At 43.8% G+C, this 19,489-nt stretch overlaps 1 protein-coding gene and 1 pseudogene across 1 annotated transcript; both read left to right on the forward strand.

Annotated features, from left to right (window-relative positions):
• Nucleotides 1-318: 318 nt before the first annotated feature.
• Nucleotides 319-3,542, forward strand: LOC134396291 (zinc finger protein 208-like). Its single transcript, XM_063122726.1, has one exon. It carries the CDS (start codon nucleotides 331-333, stop codon nucleotides 3,271-3,273), a length of 2,943 nt encoding a protein of 980 aa, XP_062978796.1. The 5' UTR covers nucleotides 319-330; the 3' UTR covers nucleotides 3,274-3,542.
• A 5,980-nt stretch (nucleotides 3,543-9,522) lies between these two features.
• The window catches only part of LOC134396309 (zinc finger protein 850-like), an 82,200-nt pseudogene continuing 72,233 nt past the window's right edge, over nucleotides 9,523-19,489 (forward strand).

Genomic DNA, 19,489 nt, shown 5'->3' on the forward strand with positions numbered 1-19,489 from the left:
ATTGGGCTTGATCCCAGACGAGATCATCTATTTTCTGTATTAAAGTCCTAAAAAGCCTTTTATTTTCTCTTTATTCCGATGCAGGTGATTGAGAGGACCATGAGAATAAAAGGGGCCCATCTGTCATAGCATCAGAAACAACACAGCATGAAGTGAGAAAAGAGACATTTCAAAATCAAAGGGTATAAAAAAAGCTTAAAGGAAACCCATAAAAAAGAAAAGAAAAAAATTATCAGGGTACCAGCAACCATGAACTCCTGATTAAACACTTTCATGTGTTTAACATACTAAAATCACCCTAAGAGTCCACACAGTGGTGAAGCCATATAAATGGATTGCAGAAAGGTGTTCCATGAAAGTGTAAGTCTTGTTAAACGTCAAAGCACCCACACAGGTGAGAAACCATATAAATGTATAGAATATGGAAAGTCATTCAGTGATCGTGAAATTCTTACTCAACACCAAGGAACCCACACTGGGGATAAGTCATATGAATGCTTGGAATGTGGAAAGACATTCAGTGATGGCGGAAGTCTTACTCAACATCAAAGAACCCACAGAGGTGAGAAGCCATATGAATGCAAGGACTGTGGGAAGATATTCACTCGAGCAAGAAGTCTTACTGAACATGAAAGGATCCACACTGAAAACAAGCCATATAAATGTATGGAATACGGAAGGAGCTTCAGTTTTAACAGAAGTCTTACTCGACACAGAAGAATCCACACAGGGGAGAAACCATATAAATGTAGGGAATGTGGAAAGACATTCAGTCAAAGTGGAAATCTTGCTAGTCATCAAAGAACCCACACAGGGGAGAAGCCATATGAATGCATGGAATGTGGAAAGACATTCAGTGTTCATGGACATCTTGTTGCACATCACAGAACCCACACTGGGGAGAAGCCATATGAATGCATGGAATGTGGAAAGACATTCAGTCAAAGTGGAATTCCTACTAACCATCAAAGAATCCACACTGGGGAGAAGCCATATGAATGCATGGAATGTGGAAAGACATTCCGTAATAGTGGTAATCTTATTTACCATAAAAGAACCCACACAGGGGAGAAGCCATATAAATGCATGGAATGTGGAAAGACATTCAGTCGAAGTGAAATTCTTGCTAGGCATCAAAGAACCCACACTGGGGAGAACCTATATGAATGCATAGAATGTGGAAAGACATTCGGTCGAAGTGAAATTCTTGCTAGGCATCAAAGAACCCACACTGGGGAGAAGCCATATGAATGCTTGGAATGTGGAAAGACATTCAGTAATGGTGGTAATCTTATTGAGCATAAAAGAACCCACATAGGGGAGAAGCCATATAAATGCATGGAATGTGGAAAGACATTCAGTCGAAGTGGAGTTCTTACTATCCATCAAAGAACCCACACAGGGGAGAAGCCATACGAATGCTTGGAATGTGGAAAGACTTTCAGTGATGGTGGAACTTGTGCACGACATCTAAGAACCCACACAGGGGAGAAACCATATAAATGTATGGAATGTGGAAAGACATTCACTCAAAGTGGAATTCTTGCTAACCATCAAAGAACCCACACTGGGGAGAAGCCATATGAATGCATGGAATGTGGAAAGATATTCCGTAATAGTGGTAATCTTATTGAGCATAAAAGAATCCACACAGGGGATAAGCCATATAAATGCATGGAATGTGGAAAGACATTCAGTCGAAGTGGAAATCTTGCTGTTCATCAAAGAACCCACACAGGGGAGAAGCCATATGAATGCATGGAATGTGGCAAGACATTCAGTCAAAGTGGAATTCTTGCTAACCATCAAAGAACCCACACTGGGGAGAAGCCATATGAATGCATGGAATGTGGAAAGATATTCCGTAACAGTGGTAATCTTATTTACCATAAAAGAACCCACACAGGGGAGAAGCCATATAAATGCATGGAATGTGGAAAGACATTCAGTCAAAGTGGAAATCTTGCTATTCATCAGAGAACCCACACTGGAGAGAAGCCATATGAATGCATGGACTGTGGAAAGATATTCAGTCGAAGTGGAAATCTTGCTATTCATCAAAGAACACACACAGGGGAAAAGCCATATGAATGCATGGAATGTGGAAAGACATTCAATCGAAGTGGAAATCTTGCTAATCATCAGAGAACCCACACTGGGGAGAAGCCATATGAATGCATGGAATGTGGAAAGATATTCCGTAATAGTGGTAATCTTATTGAGCATAAAAGAATCCACACAGGGGATAAGCCATATAAATGCATGGAATGTGGAAAGACATTCAGACAAAGTGGAAATCTTGCTGTTCATCAAAGAACCCACACAGGGGAGAAGCCATATGAATGCATGGAATGTGGCAAGACATTCAGTCAAAGTGGAATTCTTGCTAACCATCAAAGAACCCACACTGGGGAGAAGCCATATGAATGCATGGAATGTGGAAAGATATTCCGTAACAGTGGTAATCTTATTTACCATAAAAGAACCCACACAGGGGAGAAGCCATATAAATGCATGGAATGTGGAAAGACATTCAGTCGAAGTGGAAATCTTGCTATTCATCAGAGAACCCACACTGGAGAGAAGCCATATGAATGCATGGACTGTGGAAAGATATTCGGTCGAAGTGGAAATCTTGCTACTCATCAAAGAACACACACAGGGGAGAAGCCATATGAATGCATGGAATGTGGAAAGACATTCAATCGAAGTGGAAATCTTGCTAGTCATCAGAGAACCCACACTGGGGAGAAGCCATATGAATGCTTGGAATGTGGAAAGACATTCAGTAATGGTGGGACGTGTGCACGACATCAAAGAACCTACACAGGGGAGAAGCCATATGAATGCATGGAATGTGGAAAGACATTCAGACAAAACGGAAATCTTGCTATTCATCAAAGAACCCACACAGGGGAGAAACCATATGAATGCACGGAATGTGGAAAGATATTCCGTAATAGTAGTAATCTTATTGAGCATAAAAGAACCCACACAGGGGAGAAGCCATATAAATGCATGGAATGTGGAAAGATATTCAGTCGAAGTGAAATTCTTGCTAGGCATCAAAGAACCCACACTGGGGAGAAGCCATATGAATGCATGGAATGTGGAAAGACATTCAGTCAAAGTGGAATTCTTACTAACCATCAAAGAACCCACACTGGGGAGAACCCATATGAATGCGTGGAATGTGGAAAGACATTCACTCAAAGTGGAAGTCTTCCTAAACATGAAAGGACCCATACAGGGAGAAGCCATATGAATGCATGAAAAGTTGAATGAGCTTCAGTGGAAGCGGAAATCTTACTAAATATCAAAGAGCTTACATATGGGAGAAAACATATGAATGTTTCAAATAAGCTTCAATGATAGGAGATGGATTAAGAATCACCAAAGTACTCTTGGAGGAATGGAATCATTTAAATTTAGATACTTTGGAAACAGTTGCAACAGCATTAGACATCTTAATGTACTTCAGAGAACCCACGCAGGAGAACTGGTATAATATATGGACTGTAGAATGTTCACCAGCAAAACAGGATATTATTTATTTATTTATTTATTTATTTATTTATTTATTTATTTATTTCATTTCTATACCGCCCAATAGCCAAAGCTCTCTGGGCGATTCACAAAAATTAAAACCATGAAGAGCATAATAAAACAACCAACAATTTAAAACCACAAATATAAAATACAATATAAAAAGCACTACCAGGTTAAAACCACATAGCAAAAATTGATATAGGTTAAAATATGATATTAAAACAGCAGAGTTTAAATTTAAGTTAAATTAGGTGTTAAAATACTGAGAAAATAAAAAGGTCTTCAGCTGGCGACGAAAGGAAAACAATGTAGGCGCCAAACAAACCTCTCTGCGGAGCTCATTCCACAGCCGGGGTGCCACAGCAGAGAAAGCCCTGCTCCTAGCAGCCACCTGCTTCACTTCCTGCGGCAGGGGCTCACGGACAAGGACCCCTGTGGATGATCTTAAGGTCCGGGCAGGCACATATGGGAGGAGGCGTTCCTCCAAATAACCTGGCCCCAAGCCCTTTAGGGCTTTGAATGTTAACACCAGCACTTTGAATCGGGCCCGGACCTGGACTGGCAGCCAATGAAGTTGTAGAAGGACTGGCGTGATATGATCTTGTCGGCCAATCCCTGTTAGTAGGCGGGATATGTCGATGTTCATCAAATAACCTGTGGAGAAGGAAAAATGTGAAATGTATGGGGTGTGGAAAGTGCTTATAGTGGAGTTGCGACAGAGCTCCAGGGGTCGAATCCAAGTCAGTTTTGTCAGCAAGATCCCTAGGATGTCCAAGGTCAAAGACAAGGAGTTTTTAGAAGGAAAAACAAGGCAGAAGTCTGGCAACTTAACAATATAAGAAGATATTGCCCTTCATTGTCCTCAGCTCAGGTTTATACCAAGGAGTTGGCAGAGCCCGGCCAGCTCCTTGGTATACACCTGAGCTGAGGGCATTGAAGCAAGAGGGGAGACGGCTGGAACGCAGGTGGAGGAAAACTCGTGCTGAGTCTGACCGAACACTGGTTAGAGCTCACTATTGAGCCTACTCTGTGGCGGTGAGGGTGGCGAAGAGACCGTTCTTTTCCACCAGCATTGCATCTTCACAGTGTCGTCCGGTGGAGCTTTTCCGGGTGGTTCGTGGCCTGTTACACTCTGGGCCTGGGTGTGAGATGGTGGAACCCTCGGTCCTTTTACAACTTCATTAGCTGCCAGTCCAGGTCCGATTCAAAGTGCTGGTACTAACATTCAAAGCCTTAAGCGGCTTGGGGCCAGGTTATTTGAAGGAACGCCTCCTCCCATATGTACCTGCCCGGACCTTAAGATCATCCACAGGGGTCCTTCTCCGTGAGCCCCTGCCAAAGGAAGTGAGGCAGGTGGCTACTAGGAGGAGGGCCTTCTCTGCTGTGGCACCCTGGCTGTGGAACGAGCTCCCCAGAGAGGTTCACCTGGTGCCTACACTACTCCTTTCGTCGCCTTTTTATTTTCTCAGTATTTTAACATCTTATTTAACTTAAATTTAAATTCTGCTGTTTTAATTCTGTATTTTAACCTATATCAATTTCTGATGTGTGGTTTTATTCTGGTTTGCTTTTTATATTGTATTTTGTATTTGTGTTTTTAGACTGTTGGTTGTTTTATTATGCTTTTCATGGTTTTAATTTTTGTGAACTGCCCAGAGAGCTTTGGCTATTGGGTGGTATAAAAATGAAATAAATAAATAAGATCCATGCTGGATCCATGTTCCACATTGCCCTTGCTGTAAATTTAGGAAATTAAATGTCTTTAGGAGAAATTTGGGTTGTAACATGAAATTTGTAAGCTGAATTCAACTCAATTTGGTCTCTTGGGCTTATCTTTGAGGTTTCCAAGATGGGAAACAGAATTCCCAAACCAATGTAAATTCAGCATTTACATGTAGATGTTAAACAGCAAAATCAATCCTGACGAACCCCATGCTGGAGAATCCACCAGGCTGAGCAATACTCCCCAGGCATCACCTTCTGGAGCCAACCCCTGAAGTTGGACTGGAACCACTTCAATGTGCTGCTCCCAACTCCGTCAGTTGCTCCAGAAAGATACCCTTGTTGATGGTATTGCTGAGAGATCGAGATGTATCAGCAGGGTCACAGGATGCTACATGAAGATTCTGTAGCTTAAAAAAATGCCTGTTTGTTTGTAGGTTGCATAATAAAAGTAATTGACTGGAAATATCACTTAACAACTTAACTACAAAGTTTTCTTTGTAGTTTTCTTTTCAGCAATTGGAGGACAGTTTTTGACGCCACGCTAGCTCCACAGTAAAACTGGCTAAACATATATTATAACTTCCTGAAGGTATATATAGAAGAGTTTGAACCTGAAACGTTCCTCTTGGATCAGTTGTTCCCAAGATGTTACAGGTAAAATAGCATAGTAAGGTTGAAATGAACCATTGTTATTGCTTTAGAAGCCTTGACTTAAGAGGATGTTAAATGTATGGTGTGTTTGATTCTTTGTTTGTATAAGCCTTGTATGAAGTATTGTTATGCTGATATTTCTATAGTAAAAAGCAAAGCAAAAGACTTTTTTTTTCAGCGTGATGGATGGAAATAAAAAACCTCTATGGCCTATATTGAGGGTTAAGAATTTATCTTACCCTTAGAGGGCTTCTGGTTTGGGGAGGAATCTAATTATGTGTAGTTGAACAGGTAATTGAGGGGCGCCTACATGCTGGTAATATAATTTGAGAGAACCCCTGACTGAGGACATGGGTCACAATGGTTGCCACTCAAATTTATTATTTATTTTACTTATTTACAATATTTGTATACCACTCCCTATTCAAGAATGTCAGAGCGGTGGACAAATCCAATAAAAGAATAAAAACACTATTAAAACAACATTTTTAAAAGGAATAAAAGTTCAATAAAACTACAGCAACCCCATCCAGGACAGGCAATGAGCCTCTCTCCTGGACACACACTCTCACCCACAGGGCTTCCGTCTTGCCAGGATTCAGTCTCAATTTATTGGCCCTCATCCAGCCCATTACTGAGTCTAGGCACTGGTGCAGGACCTGCACAACCTCTCCTGATTCAGTTGTCTCAGGGCGATAGAGCTGCATGTCATTAGCATATTGATGGCATTTAGCTCCAAATCCCCTAATGAATCCTTCCGGTGGCTGCATATTGACGTTAAACAACATTGGGAATAAAATGGTGCCCTGCCATACCCCATAGCTCAACTGCCCAGGGGTCAAGGAATAGTCATCCAATGTTACTCTCTGAAAACGGCCCCATAGATACGACCGGAACCACTGTAACACAGTGCCTCCAAGGCCCATCCCACGGAGTTGATCCAGGAGGATACCATGGTTGATGGTATCAAAAGCTGATGTGAGATTGAAGAGAATTAACAGGGTTGCACTCCTTCTGTCCCTCTCTTGACAAAGGTCATCCAACAGGGCAACCAAGGCTGATTCCATCCTAGAACCAGATCGAAACCCAGACTGGAAGGGGTCTAGATAATCAGTATCCTTCAAGAGTGTCTGTAGTCGCTCTGCCACAATGTGGTCAAGTACCTTCCTTAAAAAGGGTGTGTTTACAACTGGGTGGTAGTTGTCTAATACCATCGAGTCCAGGGTGGGCTTCTTCAGGAGTGGTCGCACTACTGCCTCCTTAAGGACAGCAGGGACCACCCGTTCCTGGAGTAAGGCATTTATCACCCCCTGGACCCACCGAGTCAAACTCCCTCGGCTCGCTGTTATTTGCCAGGAGGGACAGGGATTGAGAGGGCAGTTTCAGAGATCAGTCTCTCCATTTTGAATTCATCATACTCTCCCACCTTGGAGGCCTTCAAGATGCAGCTGGACAGCCATCTGTCAGGGATGCTTTTAAGGTGGATTCCTGCATTCAGCAGAGGGTTGGACTCGATGGCCTTATACTAGTCTATGATTTTTTGTAATACTTCCGCTGAGACATTATTAGTTGCTGCACAGGACGATAAGCGACCCAAATCTAATGTCACAACACATTTACTGGTTCCTCTCTATTCGGCCCTGGTTAGGCCTCATCTAGAGTATTGCGTCCAGTTCTGGGCTCCACAATTCAAGAAGGACGCAGACAAGCTGGAGTGTGTTCAGAGGGGGGCAACCAGGATGATCAGGGGTCTGGAAACAAAGCCCTATGAAGAGAGACTGAAAGAACTGGGCATGTTTAGCCTGGAGAAGAGAAGACTGAGGGGAGACATGATAGCACTCTTCAAATACTTAAAAGGTTGTCACACAGAGGAGGGCCAGGATCTCTTCTCGATCCTCCCAGAGTGCAGGACACGGAATAACGGGCTCAAGTTAAAGGAAGCCAGATTCCGGCTGGACATCAGGAAAAACTTCCTGACTGTTAGAGCAGTACGACAACGGAATAGTTCCCTAGGGAGGTTGTGGGCTCTCCCACACTAGAGGCCTTCAAGAGGCAGCTGGACAACCATCTGTCAGGGATGCTTTAGGGTGGATTCCTACATTGAGCAGGGGGTTGGACTGGATGGCCTTATAGGCCCCTTCCAACTCTGCTATTCTATGATTCTATGAAATCTGTTTTGTTAAATTTTCAAGATATCTCAAGGAAGTCATCTGAACTGAATGATCTGTTGGGGTGGCTGCTATGAGTGGCAGAACACCCTTCGGCACTCCTTGCAATCTTGCATTGAAAAGAGTCTAGGTTGGAACACACTCAGGATAAGGACTTGTTTCCGTTGGTTGATTGTGTAACTCCTGTAACCATTGAATCATCATCATCCATCCTGCTTGCAGATTCTGCGCTCTCAACATTCAAAGCAGTAGAATTTGCTTTCTGGTTCAGATGTTTGTTTTCAACCTGTTACCTGCAAGCTATCAAACATTCTTCTTACACTGATATACCATTTGAAAAAGGATAACACTTCCCGTGGCATTGCTTTTGTGACTTAGTCCTGCCCGATGAAACCTGTACATTTCCATTTCTCCTCCGTCGGGATGGTTTTCTGTAGCAATTTAGCAGCCTGCTATAGAGGCTTCACGTTTGGATTTATGTTGGAACTTTACTTGCTTCTGCATGTGAAGGCACAAGCATCCTTAACTGGACTCCAAAGAATGCTCTGATTGGTTCTTGGAGATAGGGTTGCTGAATATATTACACCTGTGTCAAAAAGATCATTTGCAATACGTGTTTTCAGGGATTTCTACCGTGCAACCCACCCACCCCTTCCCAAGAGGGCTTGCTTGGGCAAGGCGGCCTTAGCCAAAGGACGGCAACTTGGCGGGCAATAGCATCCTTCCTCCCCCGCTGAGCTGCCAACTTCGCGGGTGGGGCTTTTGCTGTTGCTTGTAATGATTGTTTGGAGTGAGTGATGCTGTGTGTGTGTGAGTTGCGGGGTGGGATGATTTGGAGGCGATATTCCTATTAAATAATACATTTTAGATCCATAGACGTTCCTTTCCAATTTGTTTGCTATAATTGGCATTATGTATTTCTTGCACTTTAAAATAAATTTAGCAGTTTCAAGTTTTGTGCTTCTTATTTTTTTCCAGGAAACATATGTTCTTAAAAATCAAAGTTGGCTTTTTTTTTTTGCGGGTGTGTGTGAAAGTAGCTCACCTTGCCTAGGGCGCAAAATGGTCTGGCACCGGCCCTGGGTATTGGTGGGTAGTTAGTATGTATCGCGACTTACTCAATAAAGGTTACTCTTTTGTATGCTGTTTGGAGAGTCATCCCTTCCCCGAGTCATCGTATTTCAGCAATGGACTACAATTCCAAGCATCCCCAAGGCAGAGGAAGGCGGAACCAGTTCATTCTAGGGAGAAGAAAATATGGCACTTGGGAAGGCAGTTTAAAAGTTTGCAGAGAGGGAGAGAGCAGTTTCAGCCCATCGGCCCTGCAAGGGTGAAACGAAGAGATCTCCGCTTCCTAGAGAGACAGGAAATGGTGAGAGTGGGGAAGACAATGATGGACGCACCTGGCTTGGGATACCTGCAAGTGAAAGCGGGCGGACTCGTTAGAGAAGTCGCTTGCGGAGGCATTGCAGGAGGAGGCTCCATCGGTGGAGGGTGAGAACAGAGATCAGGCGGATGAACGTGTGGAAGCCTCCCGCCTCCGGGGAAACTTAAAAGTGTAACTTCTCGGCTGCCTCGTTTCTTGGCAGAGAAATGGGGGAGTCCAAATAGGAGCCCCATTTGGGAGTTTCTGAAGCTGAGATTAAGAAAGCTCTGGGGTGTGGGTGTGAGAGAGAGAGAGAGTGAGTGAGTGTGTGAGACCGAGAGTGAGTGAGAGTGAGAGAGAGAGTGAGAGTGAGAGTGTGAGTGTGAGAGAGTGAGTGTGAGTGTGTGAGAGAGAGTGTGAGTGTGTGTGAGAGTGAGTGTGATTGTGTATGTGAGAGTGAGAGAGAGAGTGAGTGTGAGAGAGCGAGTGTGTGAGAGCGAGAGTGAGTGAGAGTGTGTGATTGAGTGAGAGAGAGAGAGAGAGTGCGTGTGAGTGTGAGAGAGTGACTGTGTGTGAGTGAGTGTGATTGTGTGTGAGAGTGAGAGTGAGAGAGAGTGTGAGAGAGTGAGTGTGAGTGTGAGAGAGTGAGTGTGTGTGAGAGTGAGTGTGATTGTGTGTGAGAGTGTGAGAGTGAGAGAGTGAGTGTGAGAGAGTGTGAGTGTGTGAGAGAGTGAGTGTGTGTGAGAGTGAGTGTGATTGTGTGTGAGAGTGTGAGAGTGAGAGAGTGAGTGTGAGAGAGTGTGAGTGTGTGAGAGCGAGAGTGAGTGAGAGTGTGTGTGTGTGTGAGTGAGAGAGAGAGAGTGAGAGAGAGTGAGAGAAAAGAGTTACTTTTGTTAAACGTTTTATGTCTCCACGTGATGAAGGGGTTTGTTCCTCTCTTGCAGTTTTTGATGCCAGGCTTCTGGCCACGTGGCAGCTTTGTGTCGTGCGTGGGGTGGGAAGTGGGGGGGGGCTCCCACTCTTTGGATCTGTGTCTTCTACTCCTTTATGTTGTAACTGTGGGTGGGGGCGACGGGGGGTGTCTTAGTGGTCTCTGACATCTTTGGGGTACAAAAATCCATAGATCACATTCTTTGGAATTGCTTACGGTACAGAGATGAACGAGTGGCATTTTTCCTGTCCTTTGGCTACTACAGGAGTCCCTCCTGGCCATTTGGGAGGAGCCCTTCAGGGCCGTGCCTGTTGGACTTTAGTGTTACCTGCCATTTGCGGGTTTTTGTAAGCTTGCAATCTGAGAGGACTCTTATGAGTTAAGATGATTGTTCCTTTACCTGTAAGTAAGGGGCGGTGTTAGGACCTTCTTTCCGCCTTACTTTGCCATTAAACCCGAGGAGCAGGTGGAGACCCACAGTTTTTGTATGGGAGGGAGGGTTTGGAGGGACGGGCACTTATGCCACTCTGAACGCCTTGCAGGAGAAGAATATGGTAGTGATAGCTGTGAGAGATGGGCTGGTTCATACCTTTTTCTCTCCCCCACAGGAAGCAGCTTGACGGCACAATCTGAATCAGCTCTTTTTGGAGGTGGAGTGGAAAGAGCAGCCGTGCAAAGACCTCAGGTAATGGAGCATCATCAGGGGGAGATCTTGGGGACGTTGTTCAGGATGGGGGTGGGGAGGGGAGCGGTCTGAAAGAAAACGTCCCCTTCCCTTTACTTTCAGTGCTGCCAGGTGTCAAAATTACTAAGCGAGAAGGCTGCAAACTCCACTGTTTCGCTCACATGGAGTCTAGATTCCTGCAAGGCCGACACACACACACAGCTAGCCAATTTCGTCTTTCTCCCTTCGAAGAGTGGTGTGTGTTGGGGAGATTATTTCCGAGGGGAGGATCTTTTTTTTTTTTTTGGTAAACCTCAGACCCTTGGCGGGGACACAATATTTAACTACCCTGCTCCATATTCCACAAAGAAAAGGAAAACCCTCACTGCACATTTTTCCGGGGCTTGGAGGAGGGGGAAAGACCAGCAGGTACTTTTTGACACAAGCGTTGGGAGCTTTTCTTCTCTGGACATTGAAGGGATTCCTTTGAGATTACTGTTTAGCCTCACTGTCCCAGACCTGAGTCTTCACTCTCCTCACTCCCGTCCTATTCACCCTTTGCTTCCTCTCTCTCACTGGAAATCCTTTACTGAACTGCCACTGAGATGGGGAGGGGGAGGCTGAACCGGTCTGTCCTCCCCTCCCCACAATCCAAGCAGGGTGCATTGAGCAGGGGGTTGGACTCGATGGCCTTGTAGGCCCCTTCCAACTCTGCTATTCTATGATTCTATGATGGATCTTCCTTCCACATCTCTCTCTCTCTCTCTCTCCAATCACCCTGCCCTGTATTTCCCACCTCCCTGCTGGGGCATCCAGGCGTCTGCAGCCCCCATCCCAAAGGAGGAAGGGCAGGGACAGAGAATTTGACCCTAGGTGGTCCTGGCCCGAAAGCGGGTGAGAGAGCCGGCATGACGATTCCTGCCCAGTATGGGTCAGGGATACTGATGGGGAATTGATAGGCCTGGGGACTTGGAAGTCAGTTTCTCTGCTTCTGAATCACCTGCGCTCTGTTTCAAAGCAAGCCTGGCAGATGGAGCTCTAACTTCTTCAAGGGCACCACCTCATCCGTGCGCTCCCATGGCTGACCCCAAGTGCCAGTCCCTGGCTCTCATCCCTGACAAGCCCTGGGTCCAAGCACAGACACTGCCAACCATTCTGTTACCTGGGGCCTTAGAGGACGACCGTTTCCCCCTGGGCCCTGTGATCATTCTGCCCCTCTGGGAACTTTTGGACCTCTTCCATTTTGGACCATTCCCATCCACTTCCCTCTTGGATGGACAGCCAGCACCCTCTGGGGCCTGAATCCAGACTGAGGACTGCTAGGAAAAGGCAGGGAATCCATTCAGGGAGGGAAAGGTATAATGGTGACAGGATTTCGATAGGAATTCATTTTATTTGTCTACAAAGGCCGTTAAACCACAACAATAAATGAAGGTGTCTACAGGACAACCTAAATTCTTACAAACTCAGAGAGGGGGGAGGTGGATTCATGTAAAAAAACCAAACAGAGAGAAATTGCTAAGATATACACTGGTGAATAAATGTTACAGACCCATGTTCCCCAGTAAGTCGTTTAATGAGGCATACCACCTCTGTAGTCCTTGACTGCCTTCTCTGCCTGAATCCAGACTGAGGACTGCTAGGAAAAGGCAGGGAATCCATTCAGGGAGGGAAAGGTATAATGGTGACAGGATTTCGATAGGAATTCATTTTATTTGTCTACAAAGGCCGTTAAACCACAACAATAAATGAAGGTGTCTACAGGACAAGCAAAGGATTTTAGGTATACTAAAAAACGGACCATAACATTTGTGATATTTGTGATATTATCACGCAAAAATGACCATGATTTAGTTAGGAATATAAAGAGGAATTTAATTTTACCAACGTCTAGTTTAAGATTGAACAAATTATGACCTGTCTAGCAACTACTAAACCTAAATGTGATGGGAGAAATCATGCCTCTTTTTGTCCCGAACAATCCCTTCCACATCCGGTCCAATATTATTATTTTTATTTATTTATTTATTTATTTTATTTATTACATTTTTATATCGCCCAATAGCTGAAGCTCTCTGGGCGGTTCACAAAAATTAAAACCATAATAAAACAACCAACAGGTTAAAAGCACAAATACAAAATACAGTATAAAAAGCACAACCAGGATAAAACCACGCAGCAAAATTGATATAAGATTAAAATACAGAGTTAGAACAGTAAAATTTAAATTTAAGTTAAAATTAAGTGTTAAAATACTGAGAGAATAAAAAGGTCTTCAGCTGGCGACGAAAGGAGTACAGTGTAGGCACCAGGCGGACCTCTCTGGGGAGCTCATTCCACAACCGGGGCGCCACAGCGGAGAAGGCCCTCCTCCCAGTAGCCACCTGCCTCACTTCCTTCGGCAGGGGCTCACGGAGAAGGGCCCCTGTAGATGATCTTAAGGTCCGGGCAGGTACATATGGGAGGAGGCGTTCCTTCATATAACCTAAAATAGGAAATAATATTTCGTACTTTTAATCTCAAATCTGGATCAACATTGAGCATATTTTCTTTTTTAAAAATGTGGACCTTGCAGAGCTAATATGTGAATCGTGCCAGGGACCCCCTGGGTGGGTTACATGGACCCCTGGGGTTCGCGGACCACCAGTTGGGAACCATTGTGCTAAAAGATCAAAGATCTTCCTATCTCTCCTCTCTCATCTCACACTATTGCCCCGCTCGTGCTCTTCGCTCCTCTGATGCCATGTTTCTCACCTGCCCAAGGGTCTCTCCTTCCCTTGCTCGGCTTCGTCCATTTTCTTCAGCTGCCCCTTACGCCTGGAACGCTCTTCCAGAACATTTGAGAACTACAAGTTCAATCGCAGCTTTTAAAGCTCAGCTAAAAACTTTTCTTTTTCCTAAAGCTTATAAAACTTGATTTTGTTCTGACTTTTATACTGCCTGTTTGGTGCATTCTCTTCCCCTCCTTATTGTTTCATTATGATTTTATTAGAATGTAAGCCTATGCGGCAGGGTCTTGCTATTTATTGTTTTACTCTGTACAGCACCACGTACATTGATGGTGCTATATAAATAAATAAATAATAATAATAAGATAATAGTAGCAGTGGGCCAACCCACTCTTGCTCTCAGAAGATTGCCCAGAAAATGATCCCTAATGTCTTTATACAAGGAGCAGCATAACAAGTAATACAATAGATCTCCCCTCCTCCCCTGCCCAGCACCACGAATACATGACCACTGAGCGTCGGGAAAGACAGGATTTCAAATTGCTAAACAATGATGAGAACTGAAGCAGAGCCATGCTGGTCCATCTAGTCCAGCATTCTGTTCACACAGTGGCCAACCAGTTGCCTGTGTAAAATCCACAACCAGGCCAGGCGTGCAACAGCACCGCCCTGCCCATGTTCCCCAGTAAGTGGTCTACATAGGCATACTGTCTCTGTAGTCCCTGATTGCCTTCCCCTCCATGAATATAGATCCAATCACAATTACAGCCCTCCAAACTGATGACCATCACTACATCTTGGGGAAGTGAATTCCGTTGTTTTGTGTCTTCACCTTAGAGGAGTCGGGGATGTGGGGGAGATCATTTCTGAGTAGGGGATTTTTGATTTTTGTAAACTTCAGGCCCCTGGTGAGGACTGTCCCATATTTCACGAGTCAGAAGAAGAAGAAGATACTGCACATTTGTCCGGGGCTCGGAAGAGGGATCAGCCTTAGGACCTTTTCTTATCTGTGCCTTAGGACCTTTTCTTATCTGTGAATACGTGCTTTTAGTTCATTAGATTCCAGAGGCTGCAAGTGAAATCTATTTATTTATTAAATTTATATACCGCCCCATAGCTGAAGCTCTCTGGGCGGTTTACAGCAGTGAATATTAAAAAAGTATACAAAATTTAAAACCAGCAAAAATATTAAAACAGCAATATAAAACAGTATCCATTTTAAACCACAGTTCTGGGGTCCATTAATTTTTTTAAAAAAACACCTTAGCATATGTTGTTAAATGCTGTTAAATGCTTGGGAGAAGAGAAAAGTCTTGACCTGGCGCCGAAAAGATAACCATGTTGGTGCCAGGCGAGCCTCATCGGGGAGATCATTCCATAATTGGGGGGCCACCACTGAAAAGGCCCTCTCCCTTGTTGCCATCCTCCGAACTTCCCTAAGGATAGGCACTCGGAGGAGGACCTTAGATGTTGAGTGCAGTGTATGGGTAGGTTCGCGTCAAGAGAGCCGTTCTGTCAGGTATTGTGGTCCCAAACCATGTAGAGCTTTATAGGTTAAAACCTGCACCTTGAATTGGGTTCGGAAACATATAGGCAGCCAATGCAAGCGGGCCAGAATCGGTGTTATATGTACGAACCTTCTGGTTCCAGTTATCAATCTGGCTGCTGCAATTTGCACATCTGGGGCCTACTGGGTATGAATTGGTGACAAACTCCCCTTGCAGCACAGAACAGCAGTGCAACATGGATCATGATGGCCCTGGCTGATTGGTGGCTTTGTAACTGGCCATCTCCACTTGTGACGACAGCCAAATTGATCAAATAGGAACCACAGAGCAGGAAGCCTTTTCCAATTAGGTCTCTCTCTCCCGTGCCACTTGGCCTTATGGTAGTTCTGTTTCTCCCCCTATTTCTCCTCACATAAACTTGCGGACATCAATACCGTAATTGTATTATAGAAGCCTTCCTCAACCTAGCATCCTCCCCTTGTGTTTGAGTCACTTCCCATAACCCCCCGCCATCTTGTTGGGGAATGATGGGAGTTGTAGTTCAGTAACCAAGTTGAGTTCAACTGTATTACAGGAAAAAGGAACACACCTCTGGATCTAGTGAGCTCACAGGGGGAAGAGGCCAGGACGGAATTCCTCTCATTGTTAGAGCCACTAGCTTACACAGAAGGTTGCCTGTCATGGATATTAGACAAAAACAGGGGTGTGGGGTAAATTTCATACTGCAAAGTTCACACTAGAGGTTAGGAAGCTAAGATCTGTCTCTCAATCTAAGGGGGGCAAGTTAAACACCATTTGTGATAAGATGCTACATATCACAGAACAGCAGAGTTGGAAGGAGCCTCAAGGCCATCGAGTCCAACACCCTGCTTAATGCAGGAATCCACCCTAAAGCATCCCTGACAGATGGTTGTCCAGCTGCCTCTTGAAGGCCTCTAGTGTGGGAGAGCCCACAACCTCCCTAGGAAACTGATTCCGTTGTCGTACTGCTCTAACAATCAGGAAATGATCCTTGAAATGTTGTTGTTATTATTATTTGTTTATTTATCTATTTATATAGTGCCATCAATGTTCATGGTGCTGTACAGAACAAAATAAAACAGAATACAAAACACCCTGCCATATGGCTTACATTCTAACATCACAACCAACATTGCCACTGGGATTGTTTGGTGTTTTTGCGTATGTGATGTCCTTGTTTGTTCCTAGTACGTTTTCCACAGTGTGGGGTGTTGTTTTTTTCCAAATAAGCCATCCTGAGAGCCCATGATCATTGTAGGATTGTAAACCATGGATTGCTCATGGATAACAATCCATGGTTTGTTAGCATGGCTGGGTTCAGACAACACGATAGCCCACGCTTCAAAAATCAATCACAGTTCAACAAAAACAAAAACAACACCAACCTATACTCAATCACTGAATATGGGTTTGTGTTGTGTGAATTCAGCCATTGTCTAGTCACCTGATCAGATTAGAGTTGATCTAAACCCAAGGGGTGTGAAGAATTTTCCATGAAAGCTAATATATGAAAAACTTAGATTTTAGCAAGGTGCACAGAGCAGAAAGAGAAGAAACTTCAAGATGTTTAAATAGCAGAAAATTTGGCTTGATCTGGGGTGAGATAAAAAATATATCTGCATTTAAGTCCTAAAACGCTTTTTGATTTTCTCTTTATTCTGAAGCATGTGATTGGGAGGACCACGAGAATGACAGGGCTCCATCTGTCATATCAGAAACAACAGAGCATGAACTGAGAAAAGCAACTTTTCAAAATCAAAAGGAATAAAAAGAAGCGTAAAGAGAAACCAATAAAAGAAGAAAAAACTTCTCAGGGTACCAGCAACCATGAACACCTGATTACACAATTTCATGAAAGAAAGAGAAAGGTTCCAGTGTGTGGCAAAATATTAAAATATTGTTTTTATATTTTAATATTAGTACATTTCTAATCCACCAAACAACTAAAAGACAATAGGTGAGAATACACATTAAAGAACCCACAGAGCAAACAAACCATACAAATGCATAGACTGTAAAAAGACCTTTGGTGTAAGTGGAAGTCTTATTAATAACCAAAGAACCCACACCAGAGAGGAGCTATATGAATGCATGGAATGTGAAAAGAGCTACAATGTAAATAGAATTCCTACCAAACATCTAAGAGTCCAGAGAGGAGAGAAGCCATGCAAATGCATGGAATACGGAAAGAGCTTCCATGAAAGTGTAAGTCTTGCTAAACATCAAAGAACCCACACAGGTGAGAAACTATATAAATGCATGGACTGTGGGAAAACCTTCAGTGATCATAGAATTCTTACTCAACACCAAAGAACCCACACAGGGGAAAAGCCATATGAATGCAAGGAATGTGGAAAGATATTCAGTGATGGTAGAGATCTTAATCAACATCAAAGAAGCCACACCGGGGAGAAGCCATATAAATGCATGGAATGTGGAAAGTCATTCACTGTAAGTGACAGTCTTACTCGACATCAAAAAAGCCACACGGGGGAGAAACCATATAAATGCATGGAATGTGGAAAGGCATTCAGTATAAGTGAAAGTCTTACTCGACATCAAAGAATCCACACAGGTGAGCAACCATATGAATGCAAGGAATGTGGAAAGACATTCACTCAAGCTGGAACTCTTACTAAACATGAAAGGATCCACACTGGGGAGAAGCCATATAAATGCATGGAATGCGGAAAGAGCTACAGTGTAAGTGGAAGTCTTACTCGACACGAAAGAATCCACACAGGGGAGAAGCCACATGAATGCTTGGAATGTGGAAAGACATTCAGTGTAAGTGAAAGTCTTGCTAACCATCAGAGAACCCACACAGGGGAGAAGCCATATAAGTGCCTGGAATGTGGGAAGACATTCAGTGATCGTGGAAATCTTACTCAACATCAAAGAACCCACACAGGGGAGAAGCCATATAAATGCATAGAATGTGGAAAGGCATTCAGTGTAAGTGGAAGCCTTGCTAACCATCAGAGAACCCACACTGGGGAGAAACCATATAAATGCATGGAATGTGGGAAGAAATTCAATGAAAGTGGAAGTCTCGCTAAACATCAAAGAACCCACAGAGGGGAGAAGCCATATAAATGCATGGAATGCGGAAAGAACTTTAGTGGAAGTGGAAGTCTTACTAAACATCAAAGAACCCACACCAGAGAGAAATAATGAATGCAAGGAAGAGCTTCAGTCAGAATATTACACTTCTTGTAAAAGAAAACACCCAGGGGAGAAGCCTTTTAAATTCATTGAATGTTAGTTAGTCAAAATTACTCGACATCAAAGAACCCATACTGGAGAGAAGCAATATGTATTAATAGACATTCTGTGTAAGTCTTACTCAACATCAAGGCTTCTACATGTGGAAGAAAACATATAAATGTGTCAAATAAGCTTCAGTGATAGGAGATGGCTTAAGAATCACCAAAGAACTCATGGAAGTGGAATCATATAAATTTAGATACTTTGGGAACAGCTGTAACAGCATTAGACATCTTGATATACTTCAAAAAACCCACACAGGAGAACTGCTATATGTATATGGTCTGTAGAATGTGCACCAGCAAAAGAGGATACCTCAGTGCTCATTGAAGAGCCCATACAAACGAAACAGGTTGTAATGTCTGGAGTGTGGAAAGAGCTGTAACAGTAGTGGAAGCTGGGCTGCTTATAGCGGTGTTGCGACAGAGCTCCAGGGGTGTAATTGGAGTGAGTTTCATGAGCAAGACCAATAGAATGTCCAAAATCAAACACAGGGAAATCCAGAGAAGTGCAGTTTTTAGAAGGAAACACAAGGCAGAAGTCTGGCAGCTTAATAATATAAGAAGTCCCATGCTGGATTCATGCTCCACCTTGCCCTTGCTGTAAATGTAGGATTTTTTTTTAATTTTATTTATTACATTTATATACCGCCCCATAGCCAAAGCTTTAGGGGAAATTTCCGTTGTAATAAGAAATTCCTAAGCCCAGTGCAACTCAATTTGGCCTCTTGGGCTTATCTTTGAGGTTTCCGAGATGGGAAACAGAATTCCCAAACCAATATAAATTCAGCAGTTTCATAGAATCATAGAATAGCAGAGCCGGAAGGGGCCTACAAAGCCATCAAGTCCAACCCCCTGCTCAATGCAGGAATCCACCCTAAAGCATCCCTGACAGAAGGTTGTCCAGCTGC

The sequence above is a fragment of the Elgaria multicarinata genome, chromosome 3 (assembly GCF_023053635.1).
Source record: "Elgaria multicarinata webbii isolate HBS135686 ecotype San Diego chromosome 3, rElgMul1.1.pri, whole genome shotgun sequence".
In the NCBI taxonomy this organism is placed as follows: Eukaryota; Metazoa; Chordata; class Lepidosauria; order Squamata; family Anguidae; genus Elgaria; species Elgaria multicarinata.